Source organism: Cololabis saira, chromosome 15 (assembly GCF_033807715.1).
Source record: "Cololabis saira isolate AMF1-May2022 chromosome 15, fColSai1.1, whole genome shotgun sequence".
Classification (NCBI taxonomy): domain Eukaryota; kingdom Metazoa; phylum Chordata; class Actinopteri; order Beloniformes; family Belonidae; genus Cololabis; species Cololabis saira.
In genome coordinates, this window is record NC_084601.1 from 43768824 (window position 1) to 43796576 (window position 27753).

The 27753-nt window shown below is 39.6% G+C and overlaps 2 protein-coding genes across 2 annotated transcripts in view; both read left to right on the forward strand.

Annotated features, from left to right (window-relative positions):
- Positions 1 to 3287: 3287 nt before the first annotated feature.
- Positions 3288 to 13006, forward strand: LOC133461364 (SH3 domain-binding glutamic acid-rich-like protein 3). Its single transcript, XM_061742253.1, has 3 exons — positions 3288 to 3377; positions 7990 to 8157; positions 12507 to 13006. Exons 1-3 carry the CDS (start codon positions 3333 to 3335, stop codon positions 12570 to 12572), a joined length of 279 nt encoding a protein of 92 aa, XP_061598237.1. The 5' UTR covers positions 3288 to 3332; the 3' UTR covers positions 12573 to 13006.
- Positions 13007 to 15032: 2026 nt separating this feature from the next.
- trappc9 (trafficking protein particle complex subunit 9) overlaps positions 15033 to 27753 on the forward strand; it is a 242784-nt gene continuing 230063 nt past the window's right edge. Inside the window, exons 1-5 of the mRNA XM_061742257.1 lie at positions 15033 to 15067; positions 16617 to 16928; positions 18832 to 19112; positions 22840 to 22985; positions 26353 to 26478. Coding sequence (XP_061598241.1) covers positions 16617 to 16928; positions 18832 to 19112; positions 22840 to 22985; positions 26353 to 26478 — 865 coding nt within the window. The 5' untranslated portion in view covers positions 15033 to 15067. The remainder of the gene's footprint in view (positions 15068 to 16616; positions 16929 to 18831; positions 19113 to 22839; positions 22986 to 26352; positions 26479 to 27753) is intronic.

The window sequence follows — 27753 nt, forward strand, 5'->3', positions numbered from 1 at the left end:
TTTATTTTCTGTAATGCAAAAATGTCATACATTCTGGATTCATTACAAATCAACTGAAATATTGCAAGCCTTTTATTGTTTTAATATTGCTGATCATGGCTTACAGTTTAAGAAAACTCAAATATCCCATCTCAAAAAATTTGAATATTCTGGGAATCTTAATCTTAAACTGTAAGCCATAATCAGCAATATTAAAATAATAAAAGGCTTGCAATATTTCAGTTGATTTGTAATTAATCCAGAATGTATGACTTTTTTTATTTTAATTGCATTACAGAAAAATAAAGGACTTTATCACAATATTCTAATTTTCTGAGACAGTCCTGTAAACTTGCTTGCCGCTTGCGTCGTTGTGCTTGAACCACTTCCGAATATCCATCGTTACTTTGTGTTAACGGAGCAGCAGAGAGCAGCGTCTTGCTGGTGCAGGAAACTGCTGGAAGCATGAGTGACGGACACTGGCTGGTTTATGGTTCCGCGTTGCACCAACGCAGAGCTTACGGCGTAGGATACGCGGTGAAGCGAACGTACGGAGCGCGTCGCTGCGTTCCCTACGCCGTAGGCTACGCCATCGATTTAACGCGGAACCATAAATCAGGCTGACGCGCGCGCATTTCTCAGTTTTCTTTTCGTCTTTTCAACTGAGCAAATACATAAACTGAGGGTGCAATGCATGCTTTTGCACCCTCGTAGACCCGGGCCTGAGATCAATACTGGACACTGCAGATCAATACTGCACTCTTCTCTCCTCGCTGTGACGTCACTCCTCCCTCAAACTGCAGTCCTGCAGGTTTCCAGCTCTATGTCTCCATCTGCTGGACAAAGGCGGTTACTGCAGGAAGTTACTTTACATTATTATTTACCGCGCTTTTCTCATGTTAAATGCAGCTGTGAGCTAAACATGTGACCATAGTGGGTCTTAGTTTTAGGTAATAAATACATATAAATATAAATATAAATACAACAGCTGATGAAGGAAAACTTGTTGAAGAAGAAAGAAACCAAAGGCCAGAACGCAGCTCCCGAGGCTCTGGCCTGCAAACATGCACAAAAGAGAAAAAAGGGGGGCCAGCACAAGAAACTATAGGAACGATGGACAAAAACGATAGCTATGAGACATTTATAATAAATAAAAATGGTAATGGAGAAGAGAGGAAGGGAAGAGGAGAGGAGAAGAAGGGTGAGAGGCACCGCCCAGCGGATCATGTCGGTCCCCCCTGCAGCATAGGCCTATAGCAGCATATCTACCACCAAGCTATATTTGAGACTAACTATTATAGTCTTGTTCTATAGCTGCAACTATGACTACTGACTCTAACACACTAGAGTTTACACTACCTAGAGATTTACCAACACCAGCTAGAGGTTTACTAAACACTAACTATAGGCTTTACTAAACAGAAAGGTTTTAAGTTTAGTTTTAAAGGTGGAGGTGGTGTCAGCCTCCTTAACCCAGATTGGAAGTTGGTTCCATAGTAGTGGTGCCTGATAGCAGAAAATCTCAACTTGAGTATTTTTTGTCGTACAACATTCAATGTTCAAATATGTTAAATATGAGGACTAATCACTTAAATCCTCAGATATTTATCCATGAACAGTAATTTCAATTATATTTATGCTAAGTAACCATTAACATTCAAATTATCCTGCATCACAACCACGATAAAGTGTATCTCAAATCTCAATAGATGAATGCTTGAAGGCTCAATCTCAGATCATTAGACTCGACTGCGTTTATTACAGTACGACTGGATAATGAGATAATACATCACTCCTGTGAAATTAATTAGATTTGATCCTAATATCCCTGACCTCTGCTATAAATGCAATGATTATCAGGGTACTTTATATCACTATGGGAATGTAAAGAAATCCAAACGTTTTGGAGGATGGTGACGCAATATATCTCTCAAATTATTCTTCGTGGACCAGAACCAACGTCATGATCACGTGATCAAAGCAGAGACATTCAACTTCCTCTGAACATAATAATATTACCCATCAAAACGCTGTATTGGTTCAGTCCAAAAGGATTTTTTATTTATTTTTTACATGTGAAATTTATACTGGACACTGCAGATCAGGATTCAAGATTCAAGATTCATCTTTATTGTCACATCATATTACTGAGTAACATGGGTAAGAATACTGGTTGTGCAGGTTCCTCATTGTAGTTAAAAAAGATAGAGACAAAAGACAAAGTGCATAGTGCATGAATAATCTACATGATACCGTAGATGGAATAAAAGAAAATAAATAAAAAAAGAATAAATAATAATAATAAAAGATAAAAGATAAAATAATAAAAGATCAATACTGGTTAACTACAGATCAATACTGGTTAACTACAGATCAATACTGGTTAACTACAGATCAATACTGGTTAATTACAGATCAATACTGGTTAACTACACATCAATACTGGTTAACTACAGATCAATACTGGTTAACTACAGATCAATACTGGTTATTCTCTCCTCAGTCCTGCAGGTTTCCAGCTCTATGTCTCCATCTGCTGGACAGAACCGGTTACTGCAGGAAGTTACTTTAAATTATTATTCACCGCTTTTCTTTCTCATGAACAAAATAAAAACATCAATATATCAGAATAAAAGATGATGAGGTGAGAAACTGCTGGATGTTAAATTTCTGTAGCTGTGAGGTAAACATGGAGGTAGATTTGTTTTTTTAATTATTCAATCAAAAAATATATTTTCAATTTTTAAAAAAATCAATTCAATCAAAAAAATGTATTTCAATCAAAGAAAAAAAACTTTTGAATGCAAAAGAATATTTGAGACCCAAAAAATTGCATTTGAACTCTTCAAAATCGAGAAAAATATTTTCGATCCAAAAAAAGTGTTCAAATGCAATTTGTTTAATCTCGACATTTCGACTTTTTTCCTTTTTTCTCAACATTTCGACTTTTTTCTCGAAGTGCACAATAAAAAAAATCTTCGAGAAAAAAGTCGAAATGTCGAGAAAAAAGTCAAAATGTTGAGAAAAAAGTCGAAATGTCGAGAAAAACAGTCAAAATGTTGAGAAAAAAGTCGAAATTTTGAGAAAAAAGGCAAATTTCTCGACATTTCGACTTTTTTCTCGAAGTGCATAATGAAAAATGTTTCCCATGTTTCCCCCTGAGGCACCTTTATTGTGAAAGTATTCCCATGTTTCCCCCCGGAACCACCTTTATTGTGAAAGGATCACCGTGTTTCCCCCTGAAGGACCTTTATTGTGAAAGTATCCCCGTGTTTCCCCCCGGAAGCACCTTTATTGTGAAAGTTTCCCCGTGTTTCCGGTTGGGCAGAGCCAGTCGGACCTCAGACTGAAAGATGGGAGTGAAGCTTTACTACACCACCGTTACCGCCTCTCGCTCGGTGAGTTTTTATTACAAACATCATTTAATACATAAATCCAACTTTACTAAACAACCACAGAGAGAAAAAAGAGAAAAAAAACCGTTAAGTTTGGTGAGATCAGACACAATAATCGAATAATGTCACCTCATGCCTCCGTTTCCTGTCTGCGCCAAACTCCGTTTAAAAAATGGTGCGTTTAAGGTTCAAACTGCTTATTACCAAAACTAAAGCGTCTTTTTCAGTGTTTGTACAGCAATTATGATTTTATAAGGCCTGATTAACGATTCGGCTCCAATAGAAGGTGATTTTCATGTTTCATATCTGCACATTTGTCTCTTTAATTCACACTAAAGCTGCTCCAGGTTGCGGATGTGGGCTGGGTATCAGTCAAAATGCCCGGATGTAAAACCTTAATCTGCTGCAGATGCTCATCAAACATTTACAGGTTTACAGTCTCTGGCTTGTGATTTTTATGAACATTTTGTTTTAATGCCTCATGACTTTGCAGTTTATTGGACCGAGCCGGTTCCACCCAGACTCCAGGATCTGGTTCTTTATTCTACATGATGGATGTTTTGGTAAAACTGCTCTATATCTAAACTTAAACTGGACCAAACATCTGGAATCTGTTAGCTGAGAGTTATTGAGCAACTTTAGGTTTTAACTCCTTCATGTGCAGCTGCTGGAGTGGATTCTGGTGCCGACGGGTCAGAAATCATCACCTGAGTCAAAGTTCTGGGTTCAAATCCCAGAGATCTGACTCTGAAATACTTTAATACGTCAGAAAATCCTAAAACTGTTGACATCCAGACTTAAAACTCAAAGGTAGTTGGATTTTATTCAGAACTTTGAGGCCAAACCGCATTAATTATTCATTTAAAACCTTTTTTTTCTTGATTTAAAAAACAAATGACAAATTACGCAATAAAAAAACCCACTTTCCAATAAACGTAATAAAAAAAAAAAAAAAAAAACCAAAACTACAACAAAGTTATAAAATAACACAAAATATCGGTCGTTAAACACAGATAGTTGTATTCATTTTTGATTCAAAGAAGAAAAAAATATGAAAACTGTGCTAAACTGCATTTATTTAATTCATTTTTTTTCTTTTTTTTTTTCTTTATTTCATTCATTAAAAGAAAAACAAAACAGTTCAATATATTTACAAATCTCTTTCCTTGAATGAAAGGGAACAGAAAGAAGACTAAGCTTATTTTATCTGTCCCTTTTTCCTAAGAAATCACATTTAAATTAATGTAATAATAAAAAAAACACTTTCCAATAAACGTAATAAAAAAAATTACAAATTACGCAATTAAAAAAAACAAAAAAGTTTCCAATTAAGGTAATAAAAAAATACAAATTACTTAATTAAAAAAAAAATACAAATTACGCAATAAAAAAACAACAATTTCCAATAAACGTAATAAAAAAAGACAAATTATGCAATTAAAACTTTACACTTTCCAATAAATGTAATTAAAAAAAAACTAACAAAACAAAACCAAAACTACAACAAAGTTAGAAAATAACACAAAATATCTGTCGTCAAACACAGATAGTCTTATTCATTTTTAATTCAAAGAAGAAAAAAATATGAAAATGGTGCTAAACTGCATTTATTTAATTCATTTTTTTCATTTTTTTTCTTTATTTCATTCTTTAAAAGAAAAACAAAACAGTTCAATATAATTACACATCTCTTTCCTTGAATGAAAGGGAACAGAAAGAAGACTAAGCTTATTTTATCTGTCCCTTTTTTACTAAGAAATCACATTTCAATTAATGTAATAATAAAAAAAAATGAATTACAAATTACGCAATTTAAAAAAAAAAAAAAAAAAAAAAAAAAAAACACTTTCAAATAAACGTAATTTAAAAAAAAACAAATAAAAAACCAAACCAAAACTACAACAAAGTTATAAAATAACACAAAATAGCTGTTGTCAAACACACATAGAAAAAAAAATATGACAATTATGCTAAAAAGAGAGGGAAAGAAAAGCATCAGAAGTTTAATCTGAAAACTCGTCAGGAGTTTAGACGTGTTAAACTTTCCTGCAGAGGTTTCTGGGTAATGATCGTGGTATTTCTCACCAACCAGATAAACCCACGTCATATTTTAATTCAGCAGCATAAACTCAGACCTGTTTGTCTCCAGGAGGTTTTATTAACTATTCTGTGCAGGTTTTCACCGTTTACTCCCCCGTACGACTTTAAAAACTACCAGGATGTAAAACCACGTCTGCAGTTTCAGTCACATAAGGTTTTAAAGCCTAAAGTTGAGAAAGTTCCTCTTTATTCTGGTGTGAGGATGTGACTCTTGTGTCATTCAGTGTATTTGTGTTTCTGGTCGGGTCTCGGGTGTGGTGACATTTCAAACCCCCTCAACTTCCTCCTCACATGACGGTTAATCAGCGACCCAGACTCACAGACTCGTTGTTTTATCAGGCTCTTCCTGCAGGAACAGGACTGGAGTCTGATCTGGTTCTGGTCGGGGGGATAAACCCTCCAGGACCAGAACCAGAACCAGACGCTCCGGTGGGTTTCTGTGCAGAACGCTTCATGATGCTGCTGTTTTAATTTAACTGAAGACGGCGTGATGATTAAAAACCGCCCAAGCAGCACGACTAACCTGTCAATCAGAATAATGCTCCCATCACGCAGCAGTTTGAATCATTTATTAGATTAGATTAAATTAAACTTTAATGTCACTGCACATGTTAAAGTACAGGGCAACGAAATGCAGTTATAATAATAATAATAATAATATAAAATAATCTAACCAGAAGTGCTTATGCAGTGAAATAAACGCATATATACACATATACATATAAATATACGTACATAGTGCAGATTAATAAATAATGTTGTTATAAGGTTCAGGTCAGACATGAATGAATGATAATATAAATTATGAACAGATGAGATGATTATATGTAAATATATATATATATATATATATATATATATATATATATATATATATATATATATATATATATTTATATTAGGGCTGCGCGATATATCGAGATTTTAATATATATCGACATATTTTCAAACTCGATATGGTACGAGACAATATTGTTTATATCGATTATTAAAAAAAAAAATAATTATGATTTTGATATAGCTTATTTTGTGACAAATTGACTTGAATGTTTTATTTGAGATTTGCACAAATGTTTTGTTATTTGCACAACTGTCAACCTCAGTGGAAAAGTCTGCCTGTTACTGTCTACATTGTATTAATTACAGTGTATTTTAATTTAATTGTTATGCAGGAAAGGGATATTTGTTTTATTTTATTCAAGAAGCATTTTTATTCTATATATGCAGGCAGTTTATTTTTATTTCATTTGTTTTATACATGTTGATATTGTGCAGACCTCTGTTAATAAAGGAACCTGTGTGACATTTGGCACGAGGCTTTGTATTAAAACTGACTGTTTTTTTAAGGGTTTGCCTCAGAAAAAAATGAAGCTAACAGAGATGCTATCAGAGATGCTATCAGAGATGCTAACAGAGATGCTAAAAGATAAGCTATCAGAGATGCTAACAGAGATGCTATGCTATAATGCTTTGGAGGAAACCCCAATTATGGCACAGAAGAAATATTGATATATATCGAGTATCAACATTCAGCTAGAAAATATCGAGATATGACTTTTGGTCCATATCGCCCAGCCCTAATAAATAAATAAATATATATATATATATATATATATATATATACTGTATATATAACCGTAAAGGTCCCAAAAGTCCTAAAATGTGCCGGTACTGATGTCAGAGTTGGACCTGAAGCCGAGTGAACGAGTTTCCAGAGTAACGTAAAGGTTCTGATGTGGAGCCTCCGGACTGATTATTACACAGTGGATGGTTGTAGTCGGGATCTTTAATCAGCTCCGTCTTTGAGAGCCGATCACAGCGTGAAATCCATCAATTCTTCAATAGTGTTGTCTCATGTTCAACACTGACATTGTATTATTAGGTATAAACATTAGGAGATGAGAAAGTATCATGATTTGACTGTTTTATTGCAGGCTGAGGTAATCTGCAATAATTCACCCTCTAGAGACGACTTAAGCCTGATTTAAGGTTCCACGTTAAACCAGTGCAGAACCTTCATGGTGAAATTAAAAAATGTTCAATTCGAGCAGGGAGGCGCGGCGCAGCGCCGCGGCAGAGCGGCCCACTCTTGCGCCGGTAGCACGTACACAATAAATGGGAAAGCCGGCGGCGGTCGCCACTTTCCGCCCTCTCTGTGAAAGGGGCTTTACACACCTCCCTACTTTTGTCCGTTTCTCGTGTTCTTTCTTTTTGGTGGCGTGCAGCCACCGTCCACAAAATCATAAGAAAATGTTGCTCACACTAGCGCCCCCAATGGCCAGGAGGTGAATCATTCAGAGGCTTTGATTAATCCATATTGAATCAGGGCGGGGAGAGTTGCAATGCATCGATTTTTCAATATGTTTACGCACCCCTACGATCGATTGGTGCGTCCCTGTCTCTCGCCGGTACAATGACGTTACAGCTCCGTCTCCGTCTCGATGATGTCAAAGCTCCTCAGGTACGATGACCCCGTCTCTGTCCCGTCTCTGTCCCGTCTCTGTCCCCCCTGCAGGTGAAGTCCCAGCAGGCCGAGGTGATCCGGATCCTGGACAGTAAGAGCATCGTGTACGAGCTGGTGGACATTTCTGTGGGGGGGGAAGTCCGGGACGAGATGAGGAGCAAGTCTGGAGACGCCACGGCCGTCCCCCCCCAGCTGTTCAACGAGGACCAGTACTGCGGGGTGAGGACAGGCTCAGAATTCACAAATGCACAGGAATAAAATCAATAAAATGCACAGGAAAAAATTCACAAATGCACAGGAAAAAATTCACAAATGCACAGAACAATTCACAAATGCACACGCTGATTCACAAATGCACATGACAAAATTCACAAATGCACAGGACAAAATTCACAAATGCACAGGAAAAAATTCACAAATGCACATGACAAGATTCACAAATGCACAGGACAAGATTCACAAATGCACATGACAAGATTCACAAATGCACACGCCGATTCACAAATGCACAGGACAAGATTCACAAATGCACATGACAAGATTCACAAATGCACACGCCGATTCACAAATGCACAGGACAAGATTCACAAATGCACACACCGATTCACAAATGCACAGGACAAGATTCACAAATGCACATGACAAGATTCACAAATGCACATGACAAGATTCACAAATGCACAGGACAAGATTCACAAATGCACATGACAAGATTCACAAATGCACACACCGATTCACAAATGCACATGACAAGATTCACAAATGCACAGACCGATTCACAAATGCACAGGACAAGATTCACAAATGCACATGACAAGATTCACAAATGCACATGACAAGATCCACAAATGCACAGGACAAGATCCACAAATGCACAGGACAAGATTCACAAATGCACATGACAAGATTCACAAATGCACAGACCGATCCACAAATGCGCAGACCGATTCACAAATGCACAGACCGATCCACAAATGCACACGCCGATTCACAAATGCACACGCCGTTTCACAAATGCACAGGACAAGATCCACAAATGCACAGACCAATCCACAAATGCACAGACCGATCCACAAATGCACACGCCGATTCACAAATGCACATGACAAGATCCACAAATGCACAGACCGATCCACAAATGCACAGACCAATCCACAAATGCACAGACCGATTCACAAATGCACAGACCGATTCACAAATGCACAGACCGATTCACAAATGCACACGCCGATTCACAAATGCACAGGACAAGATCCACAAATGCACAGACCGATCCACAAATGCACACGCCGATTCACAAATGCACTGACCGATTCACAAATGCACATGACAAGATCCACAAATGCACAGACAGATTCACAAATGCACAGACCAATCCACAAATGCACAGACCGATTCACAAATGCACAGACCGATTCACAAATGCACAGACCGATTCACAAATGCACACGCCGATTCACAAATGCACAGGACAAGATCCACAAATGCACAGACCGATCCACAAATGCACACGCCGATTCACAAATGCACTGACCGATTCACAAATGCACAGGACAAGATCCACAAATGCACAGGACAAGATCCACAAATGCACAGACCGATCCACAAATGCACAGACCGATCCACAAATGCACAGACCGATTCACAAATGCACACGCCGATTCACAAATGCACAGGACAAGATCCACAAATGCACAGACCGATCCACAAATGCACACGCCGATTCACAAATGCACTGACCGATTCACAAATGCACATGACAAGATCCACAAATGCACAGACAGATTCACAAATGCACACGCCGATTCACAAATGCACTGACCGATTCACAAATGCACACACCGATTCACAAATGCACACACCGATTCACAAATGCACATGACAAGATCCACAAATCTTCAATCAGATGTCTTCCTTTGTTTCAGCCAATCATAAGAGCAAACCCCACCAATCAGATTAAAGGGGCGGAGTCACCTGCTGTTTGAACGGCGTCGCGCCGCAGCTCAAACTTAGAAAAGTGATTAATATTTGGAGTTGGTGGAGTAAAGATAAATAAACCAGACATCAACACGGGATGGAGAGGAGACACTGTTCTGATTTTAATCTGATCTCGTAAAGAAAACAGCGCGATGGGAGATGTTTGTCGGGCCGTAAAACCAGAGCCGCCGGGAGACGTTGCAAGGGTTTTAACACAGAGAAAGTTTGATTCAGGCTTTTTTTTTCATTATTTGGGCGGGTTTTACAGCACGTTTGGTCTGGAACCGGTCAGATCTGGCAACCTGGACCTCAGTGCTGGATTTCTTAGGGACTCGTCTTTTTGGTCTTAAATTTTCTTTGACAATGGTATTAACAAGTCTAACCTGTAGACTATTATAGATTTGTTTCTTAATTATTCAATCAAAACTAGGGGTGTAACGATACACTAATCTCACAATACGGTACGATACACGATACTGAGGTCACGATAACGATACGATATTATAGCAGTATTTTTTTAACAACCTTGAATGAGGAACATATGACTGGAAAAAATGAAGAAAAAATCTTTTATTTGAAAGGCACAAAATACAAAACAATACTGTGCATTTGCCCTATTGTTCCAGTTTGTAATGCTTTATAACTGTTTAAGTTTTAAAGAGAAAGCCAGGCCAACCATTTTCCACTAACTGAACTAAAAGTAAATGTCAGGTTTGCATTATGATCTTCAGGTTCATACAAGTAGAAATATTTAGCCACAAACTGAATAGTTTCTCTCATGTATGATTTGACTTTTTTCTTTTCCAGAAATTTCACAACTAAAATTAAATAAATAAAAGTAAATAAATACGGTACATACAATTTTACATCATACAAAAGATTGATTTATGCTCACCTTATAAGTGTAAGAGGAGATTTATTTGTTAAGAAGGTTATTTTGGTAATTCAGGGTTGATTATTTTATAAATCTATTCTTTATATTGTGATGTAAATCAGGGACTATAATGACACTAGTCAGTTTATCTGTAGTGATTAGTCTGTTTTAGATTGGGCGGAGTGATACGCCACAGTACGGAACTAGGTGCTGTGTTGATGTTCTAAAATCCTACACTGTTGAGGGACATTAAAGTACTCTGGAACTCAGCACAAGTTGTCCCCGTGTTTATCCTACTCACCACCCCAAAAAGGTTTAATTTAATAAGGTAAGGCCTAACTCTACACCAGACTTACATCAGTAAAAGGTTTAATTTAATAAGGTAAAGCTTAACTCTACACCAGCCTTACATCAGTAAAAGGTTTAATTTAATAAGGTAAAGCTTAACTCTACACCAGCCTTACATCAGTAAAAGTTCAGAGCTCAAAACCCTGCAAGAGTCCCGTGATCGGGACCAAAACGGTACCAGTTTCTTCTGAGCGGAGGAAGATTTTGGTCCGCGGGTCGAGGTGCGGTCGTTACTAGTCAACACAATAGATTAATATTAATAACCCAATATCACGATATAGTTTGTCACCTCCACGACACGTTTCGTGACGTTTTTGTGTCGCGAAATTTCGTGGCACGATATATTGTTACACCCCTAATCAAAACATATATTTTCAATCAAAAAAATTCACTTCAATCTAAAATATTTATTTCAATCAAAGAAAAAAAGTGTTTGAGTCTCAAAAAATTGCATTTGAACACTTTTTTTTGGATCGAAAATATTTTTTTCGATTTGAGGTGATTTTTTTTTTTTTTTAATTGAAATGAAAAAAGTCTTTTTTTTTTGATTGAATCATTTTGACACAAACATCTCACAGTGAGCGGAGCTTCCTCATTGGTCAGACCAGAGTCCGACATGTTTGACAAGTGTCTTATAACTTCACTTCTATCAAAGAAAACATTTCCAATCCAAGAAAAACAGGGCACAGGAAAAAATTCACAAATGCACAGGAAAAAATCCACAAATGCACAGGAAAAAATCCACAAATGCACAGGACAAGATTCACAAATGTACAGGAAAAAATTCACAAATGCACAGGACAAGATTCACAAATGCACAGACCGATTCACAAATGCACAGACCGATCCACAAATGCACAGGACAAGATTCACAAATGCACAGGACAAGATTCACAAATGCACAGGACAAGATTCACAAATGCACAGGACAAGATTCACAAATGCACAGGACAAGATTCACAAATGCACAGGACAAGATTCACAAATGCACAGGACAAGATCCACAAATGCACAGGACAAGATTCACAAATGCACAGGACAAGATTCACAAATGCACAGGACAAGATTCACAAATGCACAGGACAAGATTCACAAATGCACAGGACAAGATCCACAAATGCACAGGACAAGATTCACAAATGCACAGGACAAGATTCACAAATGCACAGGACAAGATTCACAAATGCACAGGACAAGATTCACAAATGCACAGGACAAGATTCACAAATGCACAGGACAAGATTCACAAATGCACAGGACAAGATTCAGGGTTCAAATGCAAATTTTTTTGAGTCTCAAATATTTTTTTTGCATTCAAACCCTTTTTTCTCAGGTGGTTTAATCTGATTGGTCCGTTTTTCTCCCCCAGAACTACGAGATGTTCTCCGAGGCGGTGGAGGCCGACACCGTGGAGCAGTTCCTGAAGCTGGCGTGAGCCGGGTCTCCTCCGGTTCCCTGGACCCCCTGGAGGACCTGGACCCCCCTGGACCCCCCAAACCCCCGTCGGAGGCCCCGCCCCCCCTAACCTCCCCCCTCAACGCCAAGACGAGGGACGCCAAACCTCTCCAATCATCTCCGATCATCTCCGATCCGACCAATCACACGGCACATTCCCCCCCGGCCACCGCCGGGACTCTAACGTCTTAATCCTTTTAAATGTGTCCTTTTTTTCTGTGATGTTTCTGCTCGCGTCGCCCCGGAAACCGGTCCAGAACCGGTTCCAGGAACCAATCCGCTCTGTAGGCGTCGGGTCACATGACGTCTGCAGATCAAACTAACCGCTGGACGTTTAATGTTTAACCCAGAACCGAGTCTTAACCAGAACCTGCGTGTTTCTCAGCAGTTTCCTGGTTCCCGTGTTGCCGTGACGACGCTGCACTTCCTGGTTCCCGCGTTGCCATGACGACGCTGCACTTCCTGGTTCCCGCGTTGCCATGACGACGCTGCACTTCCTGGTTCCCGCGTTGCCATGGCGACGCTTCTGCATCCTCATTTAACACCCGGAACCAGGATTCCAACTGCTAAAATCCTGATAAATATGATAATCATGTCTACGATGAACTTAACCAGCTCACGTTTCACACGTATTAAAATTAACGATTAATCTAAAATAGTTATTAATTTAATAAATAACGTGAAGAACCAAGAAGCGTCAGGTTTTCTGACCTTCAGGTCGACATTTAAACCGTATTTAATGGGAATTTAAAGGATTATTTAGGTTTCTGCCTCTAAAAAAAGGCTAAAAGCGCTAAAATCTGTCTACGATAAACTTAACCCGCTCACGTTTCACAGGTATTAAAAGTAACGATTAATCTAAAATAGTTATTCATTTAATAAATAACGTAGAACCAGAACATTTCCGGTTTATCCAGAGGTTTTCTGAATAATTCATGGGAATTTAAGGATTATTAGGTTTCAGCCTCTAAAAAAAAGTAGAAATTAATCAGTTTAGCGCTAAAATGAGTAAAAAACGGTAGTTTGAGCAGCTGAACAAACCTTTTTATGAACCAAATCCGATCAAAGGGATGAACCAGAACCGGAACCAGAACCGGTTCGGTGTCGGAACGGCAGGATAAACTTCCAAATGAAGCTTTTATTCTGAAAAATCAGACGTTTCCGACCCGATCGTTGGGAAACTCGAAGGCTTTTCATGTTTATATTCATTCCATTTACTGAGGTCTGGGTCGGACGTGACCCCTGACCCCTGTGGACCGGTCCCGGTCCGGTACGGGCCGGTACCGGCCCATTCGTCCGACCCAGATCAGCCCAATCATCCAAACATTCCACCCGGAGCTGCTTTGCTTTTGCCTCCCGGCCAAAGAGAGAGAGAAACGAGGGAACGATGCTGTTTGTCTTCCAAGAAGATGGAAATGTGATTTATTGGTTAGAAAATTAAAGAGTTGAATCAGTTTCTGTGTCTGTGTCTGTGTTTGTTCCTGTTTCTTCCTGCGAAGGTTCTGTTGAGATGAGGAATCTGTCAGAACGGTGCAGAATCCTGCCCAACCCGGACTTTAATTCACAGCTGAATGGAGATGTTTGATGTTTATATCGCTATATTTAAACGGTCAACTCAGAATATGTAGATATCAGAAGTTAGACATGCAGAACGCTGCGATTATAAAAGTTTAATGAAACTAAAATACACAACTAAGTCATAATAATAATAATAATAATAATACATTTTATTTATATAGCGCTTTTCAGGGCACTCAAAGACGCTTGTCATACGGAAGAGTATCACGGCCAGGCAGGAGAAAAATAAAAATAATATTTTAGAGGAGGAAGATTTTTTTGTTCATTATGCTAGTACATACTAGTAAGTATGTACTAATGTTTCAGATGCAATAAAAAATCTCACATACTGTTTTTGCTGCTCATTAGGAGGAAGGAGGGGATTTCGGACGCAGCTATAGAATGGATTGATGGACGCTAGCTGAGCAGAAACTTCCCACAATGCAATGCAGTGGTGTTTGGTTGCTAAGTAATACGTATATGTCATAAGTATAATATTATTATTATATAATATTAATGTGGCGGACACAAATATGGATCTCGCACCTATTAGGATTGTAAGGAAGGGGGCGTGGTCACGGGAAGTTTATGGTTGCTTAGCAACATTGTTGTCAGCTGTCAGTTGTGATTCCGTTGTCTGGAATAAAGTCCTGTTTACAAACCTCTGGAGTCGAGCTGCATCCTGCCACAACTTACACTTTAGGAAAAAAAACAGGCTGGATTTGTGAATATAAAGTTAAAATCCTAGTTCAACCAGAAAAAACGAACATAAATCAAAATCCCGTGGTTTAATCTTCATAATTGACAGGTTTGTGTGCGTCACGTGGTAGATGCTTTTATTCTGAAACTGCTCCCGGAAGTGACGCAGCTCTGGTAAACTGGCTGCAGAAGGAACTGAAGTCTGACAGAAACCTGAAGGTAAGGAGGTTTAAACTCGTTTAAGGTGGTTTTTCTTTAATAGTACCGGTATCAAACCACCAGACGGAACCGTCCCGGTACCGGGCGGGTGTTTTACGGGTTTATCCCGCTGGTTTTGGTCATTTCTAACGTTATTTGACGATCCTGGACGTGTTTGTAGCTAAGCTAAGCTAACTGTCAGGTGTGTTTGTTATTAAAGGTTTGGATGAATAAATGTGATTAAAACTCCGTTTCTGGCTCATTTAAACCAGGACGAAGAGAGGAGTTTAATCTAGTCAGGTTTTATCTGAATGCATGTCTGATTTTTGTCCTGTTTGGGTTTAAATCCGGGGAATCTGCAGCAGGTGAATTTAATTTAATTTAAATCACTTTTACACGTGACGTCATCAAACCTCAGCAAAGCTGCTTCCCGATTAAACAACGACTTTAAAATGCTTTTAGTAAATATATGAACTGTTTATGAGTGAAATGTTAGTCCTATTCTATCTATCTAATAGACCTGTTTTTACACAAGACAGTTGGAAAAGTTAGTGCTTCCTTCAGTCATTTCTTTTTTTGTTTGAGTATAAATCCAGTAGTTTGATGTTTCGTCGCTTTTATTTACAGAACTGCTCTTTTAAGGCCTCTTAGATTCAGAGATTGAACTCCTTGATAGAGTTAATAGTTAGTTAAATAGAGTTAAGAGATAGTAAATCCTCCAAACAGCTGACGAGGAACCTTTTTTTTTTTACCAGTTAAGGAATATTTCCAAACTAAGAACAGTTGTTTCCAAAAATGATCTGGAGCTAATTATTCCTGCTTTTGTGTCGTCTTGTTTGGACGCCGGCAACAGTTAGTTCTCTTGCTTAAACCAGAAGGAACTGTCTCGTCTTCAGCAGGTCCAACACTCTGCAGAAAGGCTGATACACGTTCACGTCTTCACTGCTCCCCGTCCTCTTCGTTTTAACTTCCCTAAACCTAACCATAACCATAACCCACGTTACAGCTACTAGTGCTTGAATCATTGTATTGATCAGCTTTAGTTTTAATTTTGAATTTTGAGTCTGCTTAAGTGCCTATTTGACACTTAGCCTTATTTTATTTCTGAATTTTATTTATTTAACTGTATTTGTATTGCATTTTTGAATAATGCACCTGGTCTAATTGGTTTGATGCTTGAGCTTTTTCTTTTGAATTTCATTTATGAAACTTCACCAATAAAAATGTGGATTTCAAATCTTCTCTTCTTAATGTATTACATTGATTAGTCATCTGCAATTTAGCAATGTCCTAGAATTCTAATTCTTTATTTGGGACCTTTAGCAGATATGAAATTAAAATGTGATTCATTACATTCATTAATTATAAATCCTGTAATTAATCAGATTCATTTTTTTAATCGCCTGACAGCTCTAGTATTAATATGTTGCAGAACTACAGTCATATAATTCATGCAACCGCTCAAAAAACAGTTTTACTAACTCGATTCTGAAGTTTAAGAATCGGAATCAAATTGATTCTTGACATGTGAATCTCTCCAGCCCTGGTTAAACTCTCTCCGTCTCTGCAGATGAGCGTCCCCGACTACCTGCAGTGTGCCGAGGACCACCAGACGGTTCTGGTGGTGGTCCAGCCGGTGGGCATCGTCCCCGAGGACCAGTTCTTCCGGATCTACAAACGCATCGCCAGCGTGAACCAGCTGAGCGTCCGCGACTCCCAGCGGCTGCTCTTCATCCGCTACCGGCACCACTACCTGCCCGAGAACAACGAGTGGGGCGACTTCCAGACGCACCGCAAGGTGGTCGGGCTGGTGGCCGTCAGCACCTGCGGGTCGGCCCAGGACTGGCCGGCCACGGCCCAGCGCTTCCACGGACACAAGGAGGTGGGTTGATTTATATATACTAGGGAATAAAAAGATGAAATTTCGAGAAAAAAGTTGAAATGTCGAAAACGCACGCACGAAAAAACGCACACACGAAAAAACGCTCGAAAAAACACGCACGCACTAAAAAACGCACACACGAAAAAACGCACGAAAAAACACACGCACGCACGAAAAAACGCACACACGAAAAAACACATGCACACACGAAAAAACACATGCACGCACGCACAAAAAAACGCATGCACGCACGAAAAAACACGCGCACGCACGAAAAAACGCACGAAAGAACGCATGCACGAAAAAACGCACGCACACGCACGGAAAAACGCACGAAAGAACGCACGCACGAAAAAACGAACGAAAAAACGCACGCACGCACTAAAAAACGCACACACGAAAAAACGCACGAAAAAACACACGCACGCACGAAAAAACGCACACACGAAAAAACACATGCACGCACGCACGAAAAAACACATGCACGCACACACGAAAAAACACATGCACACACGAAAAACACATGCACGCACGCACAAAAAAACGCATGCACGCACGAAAAAACACACGCACGCACGAAAAAACGCACACACGAAAAAACACATGCACGCACGCACAAAAAAACGCATGCACGCACGAAAAAACGCACGCACGCACCCACGGAAAAACACACGCACGCATGAAAAAACACGCACGCACGAAAAAACGCACGCACGAAAAAACGCATGCACGAAAAAACACATGCACGCACGCACAAAAAAACGCACGCACGCACGAAAAAACACGCATGCATGAAAAAACGCACACACTAAAAAAACGCACACACGAAAAAATACACGAAAAAACGCACGCACGCATGAAAAAACGCACGCACTAAAAAAAACGCACTAAAAAACGCACACACGAAAAAACGCACGCATGAAAAAACGCGTTTTCAGAACAGGTGATATCTCTCCTTCTCTCCTGAAGACATCTACTCTCAGAGTGAAGTATATTTCTTTGTAAGGAGGGCTCTCTTGGTCATAAACAAACCCACATGACACCTAGCTTGCACATAATCAGCTGTTTTACGATCGCGCTCACATATGAATCAGTTTTTCACTCCTTTTTTCCCTCAAATGAGCCTTTTCCTGCGAGAGCTCCTTTTTATATATACACACACACACACACACACACACACACACACACACACACACACACACACACACACACACACACACCGCTCTCTCATCATCCCCAGCTGTTTCCAAAGATCATTCTAAGGTTAAAAACTTTTTAGCAACAAACAAAAGATATTAATCCTTCTACAACACAAGGAGGTGTGTTTATTTATAAAAATTAAGAGAATAAAAAGTTAAAATGTCAAGAAAAAAGTCCAAAAGTCGACATGTCGAGATGAAATTTGAAGTACAATTTTGAGAAAAAAGTCGAAATGTTGAGGAAAAAAGTCTAAATTTTGAGAAAAAGGTTGAAATTTCATGAATAAAGTTGAAATGTTGAGATTAATTTTCAAGTACAATATCGAGAAAAAAGTTGAAATTTTGAGATTAAAGTTGAACTACAATTTAGAGAAAAAAGTCGAAATGAATGACTTTTTTCTTGACATTTTATAGATAACCAGCCTAGATTCTTCTGCTGCTGGACACATTAGATCTATAAGGACACAACAGAGCAACAACGTGCAGCTTTATTTTGTTCCACTTGTAATCTATTCCCATTTTTAACCTAGTATTTTCCACCAGGTGTGTTTTTAACTTGGTATTTGTCCGTGTACAGGTGTATTTCTAACTGTAGTATTTGTCCGTGTACAGGTGTATTTCTAACTGTAGTATTTTCCACCAGGTGTGTTTTTAACTTGGTATTTTCCACCAGGTGTGTTTTTAACTGAGTATTTGTCCACCAGGTTTACGGCTCGACGCTGTACGACTCGCGGCTGCTGGTGTTCGGCCTGCAGGGCGGCGCCGCCGAGCCGCAGCAGCCGCCGCGCACCGACGTGGCGTTCTACCCCGGGTTTGACGACTGTCCCGACGTGGAGCGGAGGATCGAGGACTTCGTGGAGTCGCTGTTCATCGTGCTGGAGTCCAAACGTCTGGACCGAGCCACGGATAAATCCGGGGACAAGATCCCGCTGCTCTGCGTTCCCTTCGAGAAGAAGGACTTCGTGGGGCTGGACACCGACAGCAGGTGAGATTGCTGTTTTTACCGACAGCAGGCGAGTTTATCCTCTACAAACTTCACCGTAGCTGTTGGTGTTGAGCAAAGTTCCCACCCACGAGTCTTTATATCAAACCATTCAAAAGTTATGGCAGAAAGTAGGAACTATCAAATATGGACCAATCAGATGAAGGGTGGGCACGCTTTTTGGCGTTTAGCGTCGCCACGGTAACACTTTTGACTGAGAAAAGTAATATGCGTCGTCGCAGGATATACATTTTGATGTATAACACACCTGGGTGCACGTTAGGGATGGGCGGTATGGACTAAAAAATGTATCACGATAATTTCTGACATTTCTCCCCATAACGATAAAAATGACGATTATAAAAAATACCAATTCAACTCCACCTTTGTAACTATAAATCTATCTCGCTCTCAGATCCACCATGTTTGTTACACAAAAACCTCATCAATGGGAATTTATCCTTTGTTCGTTCGTTCGTTCGTTACGTTGATTTAACACAGAACCATAAATCAGTTTTACACAAAAACATCATCAACGGGAATGTATCGTTTTTACCGTGAGATACAAATTCTTACCGTGGGGAATTTTTTTGACGGTTTATCGTGAACGGTAAAATATCGCCCATTCCTAGTGCACGTTACGGTTCGGGCCGTATTAACTGCCGAAGGAATGGCATAAATTGCGCCAAAATTACACGATTAATTCAAAATGGCCGACTTCCTGTTGGGTTTGGGCCATGGCTCCAAGAGACTTTTCTTTAAGTTGTGACATGATACAGGTGTGTACCGATTTTCCTGCATGTATGTCAAACCGTATTGTGGGGCTTGAGGCACAAAGTTTTCTAGGGGGCGCTGTTGAGCCGTTAGGCCACGCCCATTAATGCAAACCATTAAATATCACATTTTTCACCAGGCCTGGATTGGTGCAAAATTTTGGTGAATTTTGGGGCACGTTTAGGGGGAAACAGGCCCTCCTTTTTGTTCGAAAAATAAAAACGAGAAAAACAAAAACTAGAAAAATTCCTACAGATACAAAAGGGCCTTCGCCCTGTCAGTGCTCGGGCCCTAATAACCCTGACCCAAATCAATATTGGAATCAATATTGGGATCAAATTTTGATCCGATAATTGATTTGATGATTTCTACAGTGTTTTTACAGAAGAAAACAGTTTAGGAGTAAAAGAAGGGTTACCAACCTGCTCGTTCCTCTAGAGTTGATCCCAGTGTTTGTTTCTCCCTAAATCTGTCCTGATCTTTGTTTCATTCATTTATGTTTGATTGCTTTGCTTTATTTGTCTTTCTTCTTCTTTTCTTCCATACTGTCCTGTGAGTTTATTGTTGGGTGCGAAAAGGTGAGATGTCACTAGTAGCTGGTTAGCCCCCACCCACCCACCAGGACTCGTTAGTGTTCATTTATTCATGACTGCAGCTCAAACTCATCGCTCCTCGTCATTACAAACCGCTTTGACGACATCCACTGCCAATCCAGGAAGCAGGAACACACGGAAACACACGTCAAGCACTGGAAATCTGCAACAAAAAACCACAAACAAAGCACGAAACCGGCACGGAGCCAACCAAAACAATAACAGCAATCGACCTAAATCTTGAGATCTGATCGCAGTCTGAGCTAATTAAAAATGTTTTTAATTAAAAAAATAGTTTTTAAATTTTTTTAGTTTATTTATTATTTTTTCGTATTTATTTATTTTTTTCTTTTTATTTATTTATTTATTTAATTATTTTATTGAATGAGTGTAGACATGATCGCAGAATTACTCTATTCAGATTTAAAATCAGAATAAACCAGCCACTTACTTCGGAATTAAGTTTAATTCAGAATGGCCATATACTTTTCTTTCTGGTCGGGTCTTGCTCTGAGACCAGGGAAACGTATTTCGTTCCATATCACGTCTAAAATGTGCTGGAATGACAATAAAAACTCCTTGAATCTTTGAAAAACTGAGCACCGGCTGCTCTCAGCCAAGCTTTGTTTTTATGTTGATTAAAAGGGTTATTTTTTGTTGTGCTTCGCTCCTCGTTACAAACATCTTCTGAGGAAACTTCCCGGATATTAAATAACTAGGAAAACATGAAGAAAGCAGATTACTGCTTTATGTTCACCGTTATTTAATTTCCTTTCTTCACTGATTAAACCCAAATATAAGAATGATTTAATACCATCATTGACCAAATAATGAGTTACTTCACTGAAGAAAACTTTTGCTAGAATTAGTTTTACTCAATAAAAAACAAACCGGCGCATCGAGTTTTTACCTGCTGGACTGTTGCGATCTGTCACAGGAGGAGACGATAGTTTGTTTGCAACTTTCTCTTTATTGGTCATTTCAAGTTTTTTCAACAATAAAGGAAGTAAAAAAAATAAAAGAAGTATGGAGGATTTTTAGTGCCAATATTAAATACCTCATTAATTAATTAAAATGGGAATTAAATATATCATTCATTAATTAAATGTGTCATTAATTAAATACTGAAATAATTGAATATATTTTTTTTACTTATGAATTGTATTTTAATTAATTAATGACATATTTCATTCCAATTTTAATTGACACATTTAATTAATTGATATATTTAATTCCCATTTTAGTTAATTCGTGAAACATTTAATTAATTAATGATGTATTTATTTCATTTTGGCACTAAAAATCCTCCAAAGAGAAGGAGGAAGCAAAAAAAATAATAATGCTGACTTAGGAAGGAGCACTGGGTGATTAAAAATGGGAAAAAATCGGGATAAAAATATGGAAAAATAAAATAACAACACAGGTTGACTTAGGGCATACATTAATAAAAATAAAGAAAACCCCCCAAAAAACAGTATTTTACATTCACACAATCAATGAGTTACATTCCCCAGAATATAAAGTCCACCTTTCCCAGTATTTTATATTCTGTTCAGCCTGTAATCTTAAGGAGAAGTTCAGTTTTTCCCTGTGACGTTTATCCTCAACTATTGTGGTTCAGCGGTCCTTTGATGGCAGATTTATCTGCAGTCATTTCCGTGTCACGGCCTTCTGGAAGTTGTCCTGGGCCATAAATCCATCTGGAATTTTACTCAGATACAATGCAATAAAGGAAATCTTAAGTTTTAGTCCGAAAATTGGAGCTGGAGCCGATAGTTTGGAATTATCTACTGAGGCTGGACCAGGATGGAGGATGTTTGGGATTGGGAAGGTTCGGATGAGCCAGTCCTTTGTGAAGGATTGATAAATGTAGAATAACTGTTCTCCCTAGATGACCAAGGTCTCATTAGTGCTAATCAATCCACCTGAGCATCAGAGTGGAGTTAGATTTGAAGATGTATTTGTAAGATGTATGTATTTGAAGTTGTAGACGTCTAGGAACATCCTCATCCCTCCATCCCCTGGAGTCCTGGATCCTGCTGATCCTCTCTAGTCGTCTCCTGACCTTCCCAGGTCTCTTAAAGACCTCAGGAGAACCGTCATCCTGGTCTCGTAGAGCCCCCCCCCCCCCCCCCCCCCCGGTCTGTTTGTGTTTGCCCTCCCGGTAGATGAGTGATGAGCCTCAACCCTTCTTGACATAAACAAGTCCAGATCCAGATCCAGAGCTTGTGTTTTTGTATAATTCCTCCTCTGACGGAGCAGCCACCTCCTTTTTTCTGCTGAGGTTGATTGTCTAAAGGGCTGGTTTCCTGCTCCTGTTTTCTGCTGTAGTTCTGCTTCTAAACTGCTGGTTTTCCCCCCAGACACTACAAGAAGCGCTGCCAGGGCCGCATGAGGAAGCATGTGGGGGACTTGTGTCTGCAGGCCGGGATGCTGCAGGACGCTCTGGTCCATTACCACATGGCTGTGGAGCTGCTGAGAGGAGTCAACGACTTCCTCTGGCTGGGAGGTAAATAAACTATCAACGACTTCCTCTGGCTGGGAGGTAAGAGGGAGAAATATCAACCATTATCAACGACTTCCTGTGGCTGGGAGGTAAGAGGGAGAAATATAAACCATTATCAACCACTTCCTCTGGCTGGGAGGTAAGAGGGATCAGGATACTGGAGTCACGATACAATACAGATCACGATACTGGATAGGATAATTAAAAAACATTTTTTTTCTTTTTAATTAATCGATTCCAAATCGTCACGTGACACATCGCGATGCATCGACACATCGATGAATTGCAGCCACCTCTAGTCACGATACTGGAGTCACGATACGATACAGATCACCATACTGGAGTCACGATTAGGGGTGTGCAAACAAGGGTACCTCACGATTCGATTTCGATTATTGGAGCTTCGATTCTTCGATTATAACGATTGTCGATTCGATTCGATTATTGGTGTTACGATTCTTCGATTATTGTGATTTTTAATGCTTTTTTCCATACAAGATTGATTTTGTCTTCATCTGTGGCTACATTTGTAAATAAATAGCCAATCAATGAACTCAGTTCCTCTAACAACACTCATTAAGTAAATAACACGGTTTTTTGAACATTTGACATGTATTTTTCAAAGACACAAAATAATGTATTTTATGACTATGTAAACATTTGCTCTTTGACTTCCTTAACTTTGACCAGGGAAAGCTGCACTTGCATGAGAGCGCCCTCTATTGGTGGAAAACACTGAAAACGGTCAAGCCCTGGATTTAATGAGTTCATTAATTCAAGTAAACAAGATATGTATTTAGTGTAAACATATCTGCCATATTTCAAGTGAACAATAAGAAATGTACATTCTTGAAAATGAAATGATTCAGCAGCTTATTCAGTCTGAAATCTGGATAGTATAATTAAAAAAAGAATTATTTTTTTTAATTAATCTATTCCAAATCGTCACGTGACACATCGCGAAGCATTGAAACATCGATGAATTGCACCCACCTCTAGTCACGATACTGGAGTCACGATACGATACAGATCACGATACTGGAGTCACGATACGATACAGATCACCATACTGGAGTCACGGTACGATACTGGAGTCACAATACTATACAGACCACGATACTGGAGTCACGATACAGATCACCATACTGGAGTCACGATACAGATCACCATACTTGAGTCACGATACAGATCACCATACTGGAGTCACGATACGATACAGATCACGATACTGGAGTCACGATACGATACAGATCACCATACTGGAGTCACGGTACGATACTGGAGTCACAATACTATACAGACCACGATACTGGAGTCACGATACAGATCACCATACTGGAGTCACGATACAGATCACCATACTGGAGTCACGATACAGATCACCATACTGGAGTCACGATACAGATCACCATACTGGAGTCACGATACAGATCACCATACTGGAGTCACGATACAGATCACCATACTGGAGTCACGGTACGATACAGATCACGATACTGGAGTCACGATACAGATCACCATACTGGAGTCACGGTACGATACAGATCACGATACTGGAGTCACGATACGATACAGATCACGATACTGGAGTCACGATACAATACAGATCACGATACTGGAGTCACGATACAATACAGATCACAATACTGGAGTCACGGTACGATACAGATCACCATACTGGAGTCACGATACGATACAGATCACGATACTAGAGTCACGATACGATACAGATCACGATACTAGAGTCACGATACGATACAGATCACGATACTAGAGTCACGATACGATACAGATCACGATACTAGAGTCACGATACGATACAGATCACGATACTAGAGTCACGATACGATACAGATCACCATACTGGAGTCACGGTACGATACAAATCACGATACTGGAGTCACGATACAGATCACTATACTGGAGATACGATACAGATCGCGATACTGGAGTCACGATACAACACAGATCACCATACTGGAGTCACGGTACGATACAAATCACGATACTGGAGTCACGGTACGATACAGATCACGATACCGGAGTGACGATACAATACAGATCACGATACCGGAGTCACGATACAATACATATCACGATACTGGAGTCACGATACGATACAGATCACGATACCGGAGTCACGATACATTACATATCACGATACTGGAATCACGATACGATACAGATCACGATACTGGAGTCACGATACGATACAAATCACGATACTGGAGTCACAATAAGATACAGATCACGATACTGGAGTCACGATACGATACAGATCACGGTACTGGAGTCACGATACGATACTGTAGTCACGATACTGGAGTCACGGTACGATACAGATCACGATACCGGAGTCACGATACAATACATATCACGATACTGGAGTCACGATACGATACAGATCACGATACCGGAGTCACGATACATTACATATCACGATACTGGAATCACGATACGATACAGATCACGGTACTGGAGTCACGATACGATACTGTAGTCACGATACGATACAGATCACGATACTGGAGTCACGATACAAATCACGATACTGGATCGATACAGATTGCGATACGATACAGATCACGATACTGGAGTCACAATACTATACAGACCACAATACTGGAGTAAAGATACGATACAGATCACGATACTGGAGTCACGATACGATACAGGTCACGATACTGGAGTCACGATACGATACAGATCACGATACTGGAGTCACGATACGACACAGATCACAATACTGGAGATACGATACAGATTGCGGTACTGGAGTCACGATACGATACAGATCACGATACTGGAGTCACGATACGATACAGATCACGATACTGGAGTCATGATACGATACAGTTCACGATACTGGAGTCACGATAAGACACAGATCGCGATACTGGAGTCACGATACAGATCGCGATACTGGAGTCACGATACGATACAGATCACGATACTGGAGTCACGATACGATATTGCAATATCCAAATTTTGCGATATATTGCTGTAGCAGGGCGAGTGCTACGGGGCCCGACCGACAGGATAGAGAGGACACGGAGTTTAGTGCAGAACCCTTTTTATTCACTCACACGTGCACCAGCTTTAGCAGCCTCTCCAACGTCAGCAGACACTTCTCCTCTTATCAAGGCTGGCAGGTTGGAGAGGTTGACGGGCCACACCTGTGTCCCGTCAGCCTGAGTGGCTGCAGCTCCTCCACTCTGCCACAATTGCTATGTTATATATTGTTTGCTGAAAACTGTAAAAGGCGTGGCAAGTGACATGAGTACAAATGGGCTTATTTGATTGTATTTGATTGGTGACAGATGTTTTTAATTGTTTTGATTGTATTGTATTTGTATTTCTTGTTTTCCAGCGGCGCTGGAGGGCTTGTGTTCAGCCTCGGTGATCTTCCACTACCCTGGAGGAACCGCAGGGAAGACGGGAGGACGGAAACCCAGTATCTCCCAACCGCCCGACGCAGGGAAACGCCACAGACCCGGTGAGACGGGTTTCTGGAGACGCTAACTAGCTTCTGGAGACGCTAACTAGCTTCTGGAGACGCTAACCTGCTAACCACCAGAGAGAGAGTTTCTGCTGACCTGCAGCTGCAACGCCGCTAAGCTTCGCTCAGCCAACCGCTAACTCTGTGCAGAAACATGTCAGTCACCGCTGGAGCTTCAACCGTTGATCATTTAAACCTAACATGATCCAATCTGCTTGTGATTAACTCGCTATTAACGCAGCTCTCTGTGTGTCTTCAGTTAGTCAGAAAGGACAAACTAAACCCCCAACTAAAGGTTTCCAGGTTTACCTGAGGCCTCTAACAGCTCGTAGAAATCAGTATGACAATGTTATTTTATGAAAAGCTTAGTTTAGTTTATTTGCACATAAAACAGAACAGTAAAATTAATGGTCAAATGAAGCATTATCTAGGAGAGGTGGAAGTCAAAAAGGCTTATGAAAATGCCTCCCCTTTATAAAACAAACATAACAACAATAACAGCAGCCAATTTAGCATGAAAAACAAAAACGATACTGAATTATTGACAGATAGGAAAAATGAAGAAGATGTAGGATAATTGCATGAAAAAAGTACAATTTAACAACTCCAGAAGAATTTTCTGATCTTAACTAAAGAATGATTTTTTTTTTTTTCAAGTTTTTTTTTTAACAAAGCCAGTGAAGATATTGATTTTAGTGATGTAGGTAAATTGTTCCATAGGGATGGTCCTCTGTATTTTAAACTGCGTTGTGTGAAGTCCGGCATAAAGGAAGTTTCTGGCAAGATATAGTCCGGTTACCTGCACATCTAAATCCAGCTACTGGCAATAATCCAGCTAAGATTAAACTGGAGTTCCTAGAAATCCAATAAACATGCGCGAGAAGATAATTACAGAAGAATATCAGGGCCAGGCAAGAGAAAAATAAAAATAATATTTTAGAGGAGGAAGATTTTTTTTTTTTTTTTCCTTATGCACTTTGAGAAAAAAGTCGAATTTCAAGAAAAAATTCAACATTTTGAGAATAAAGTCAACCTTCTGAGACAATAACAAACAGCGCATATGACTGTCTTTACTAAATGCCTCGTAGGCCTAAATACACTCCAAGGATGTAAGTTAGTTAGTAGTCCTGATATTCTTCCTTAGATAATTGATTATTTAGGAAGGTGAGTTCCACTCCGCAACACTAGGTGGCGCCACAAGCACTTTCGTGTTGGCGTTCTTCCGGTACAATTACTAAACAAGAGCAAAGGAAGACAACATGTAGCATCTCT

What these genes read in the sequence shown, in the direction of transcription:
- LOC133461364 (XM_061742253.1), top strand. Translation starts at nt 3,333, where the DNA reads ATGGGAGTGAAGCTTTACTACACCACCGTTACCGCCTCTCGCTCG. An exon ending in CCGTTACCGCCTCTCGCTCG is followed by an intron (nt 3,378 to 7,989) that starts GTGAGTTTTTAT and finishes TCCCCCCTGCAG; the next exon opens with GTGAAGTCCCAGCAGGCCGA. An exon ending in ACGAGGACCAGTACTGCGGG is followed by an intron (nt 8,158 to 12,506) that starts GTGAGGACAGGC and finishes TTTCTCCCCCAG; the next exon opens with AACTACGAGATGTTCTCCGA.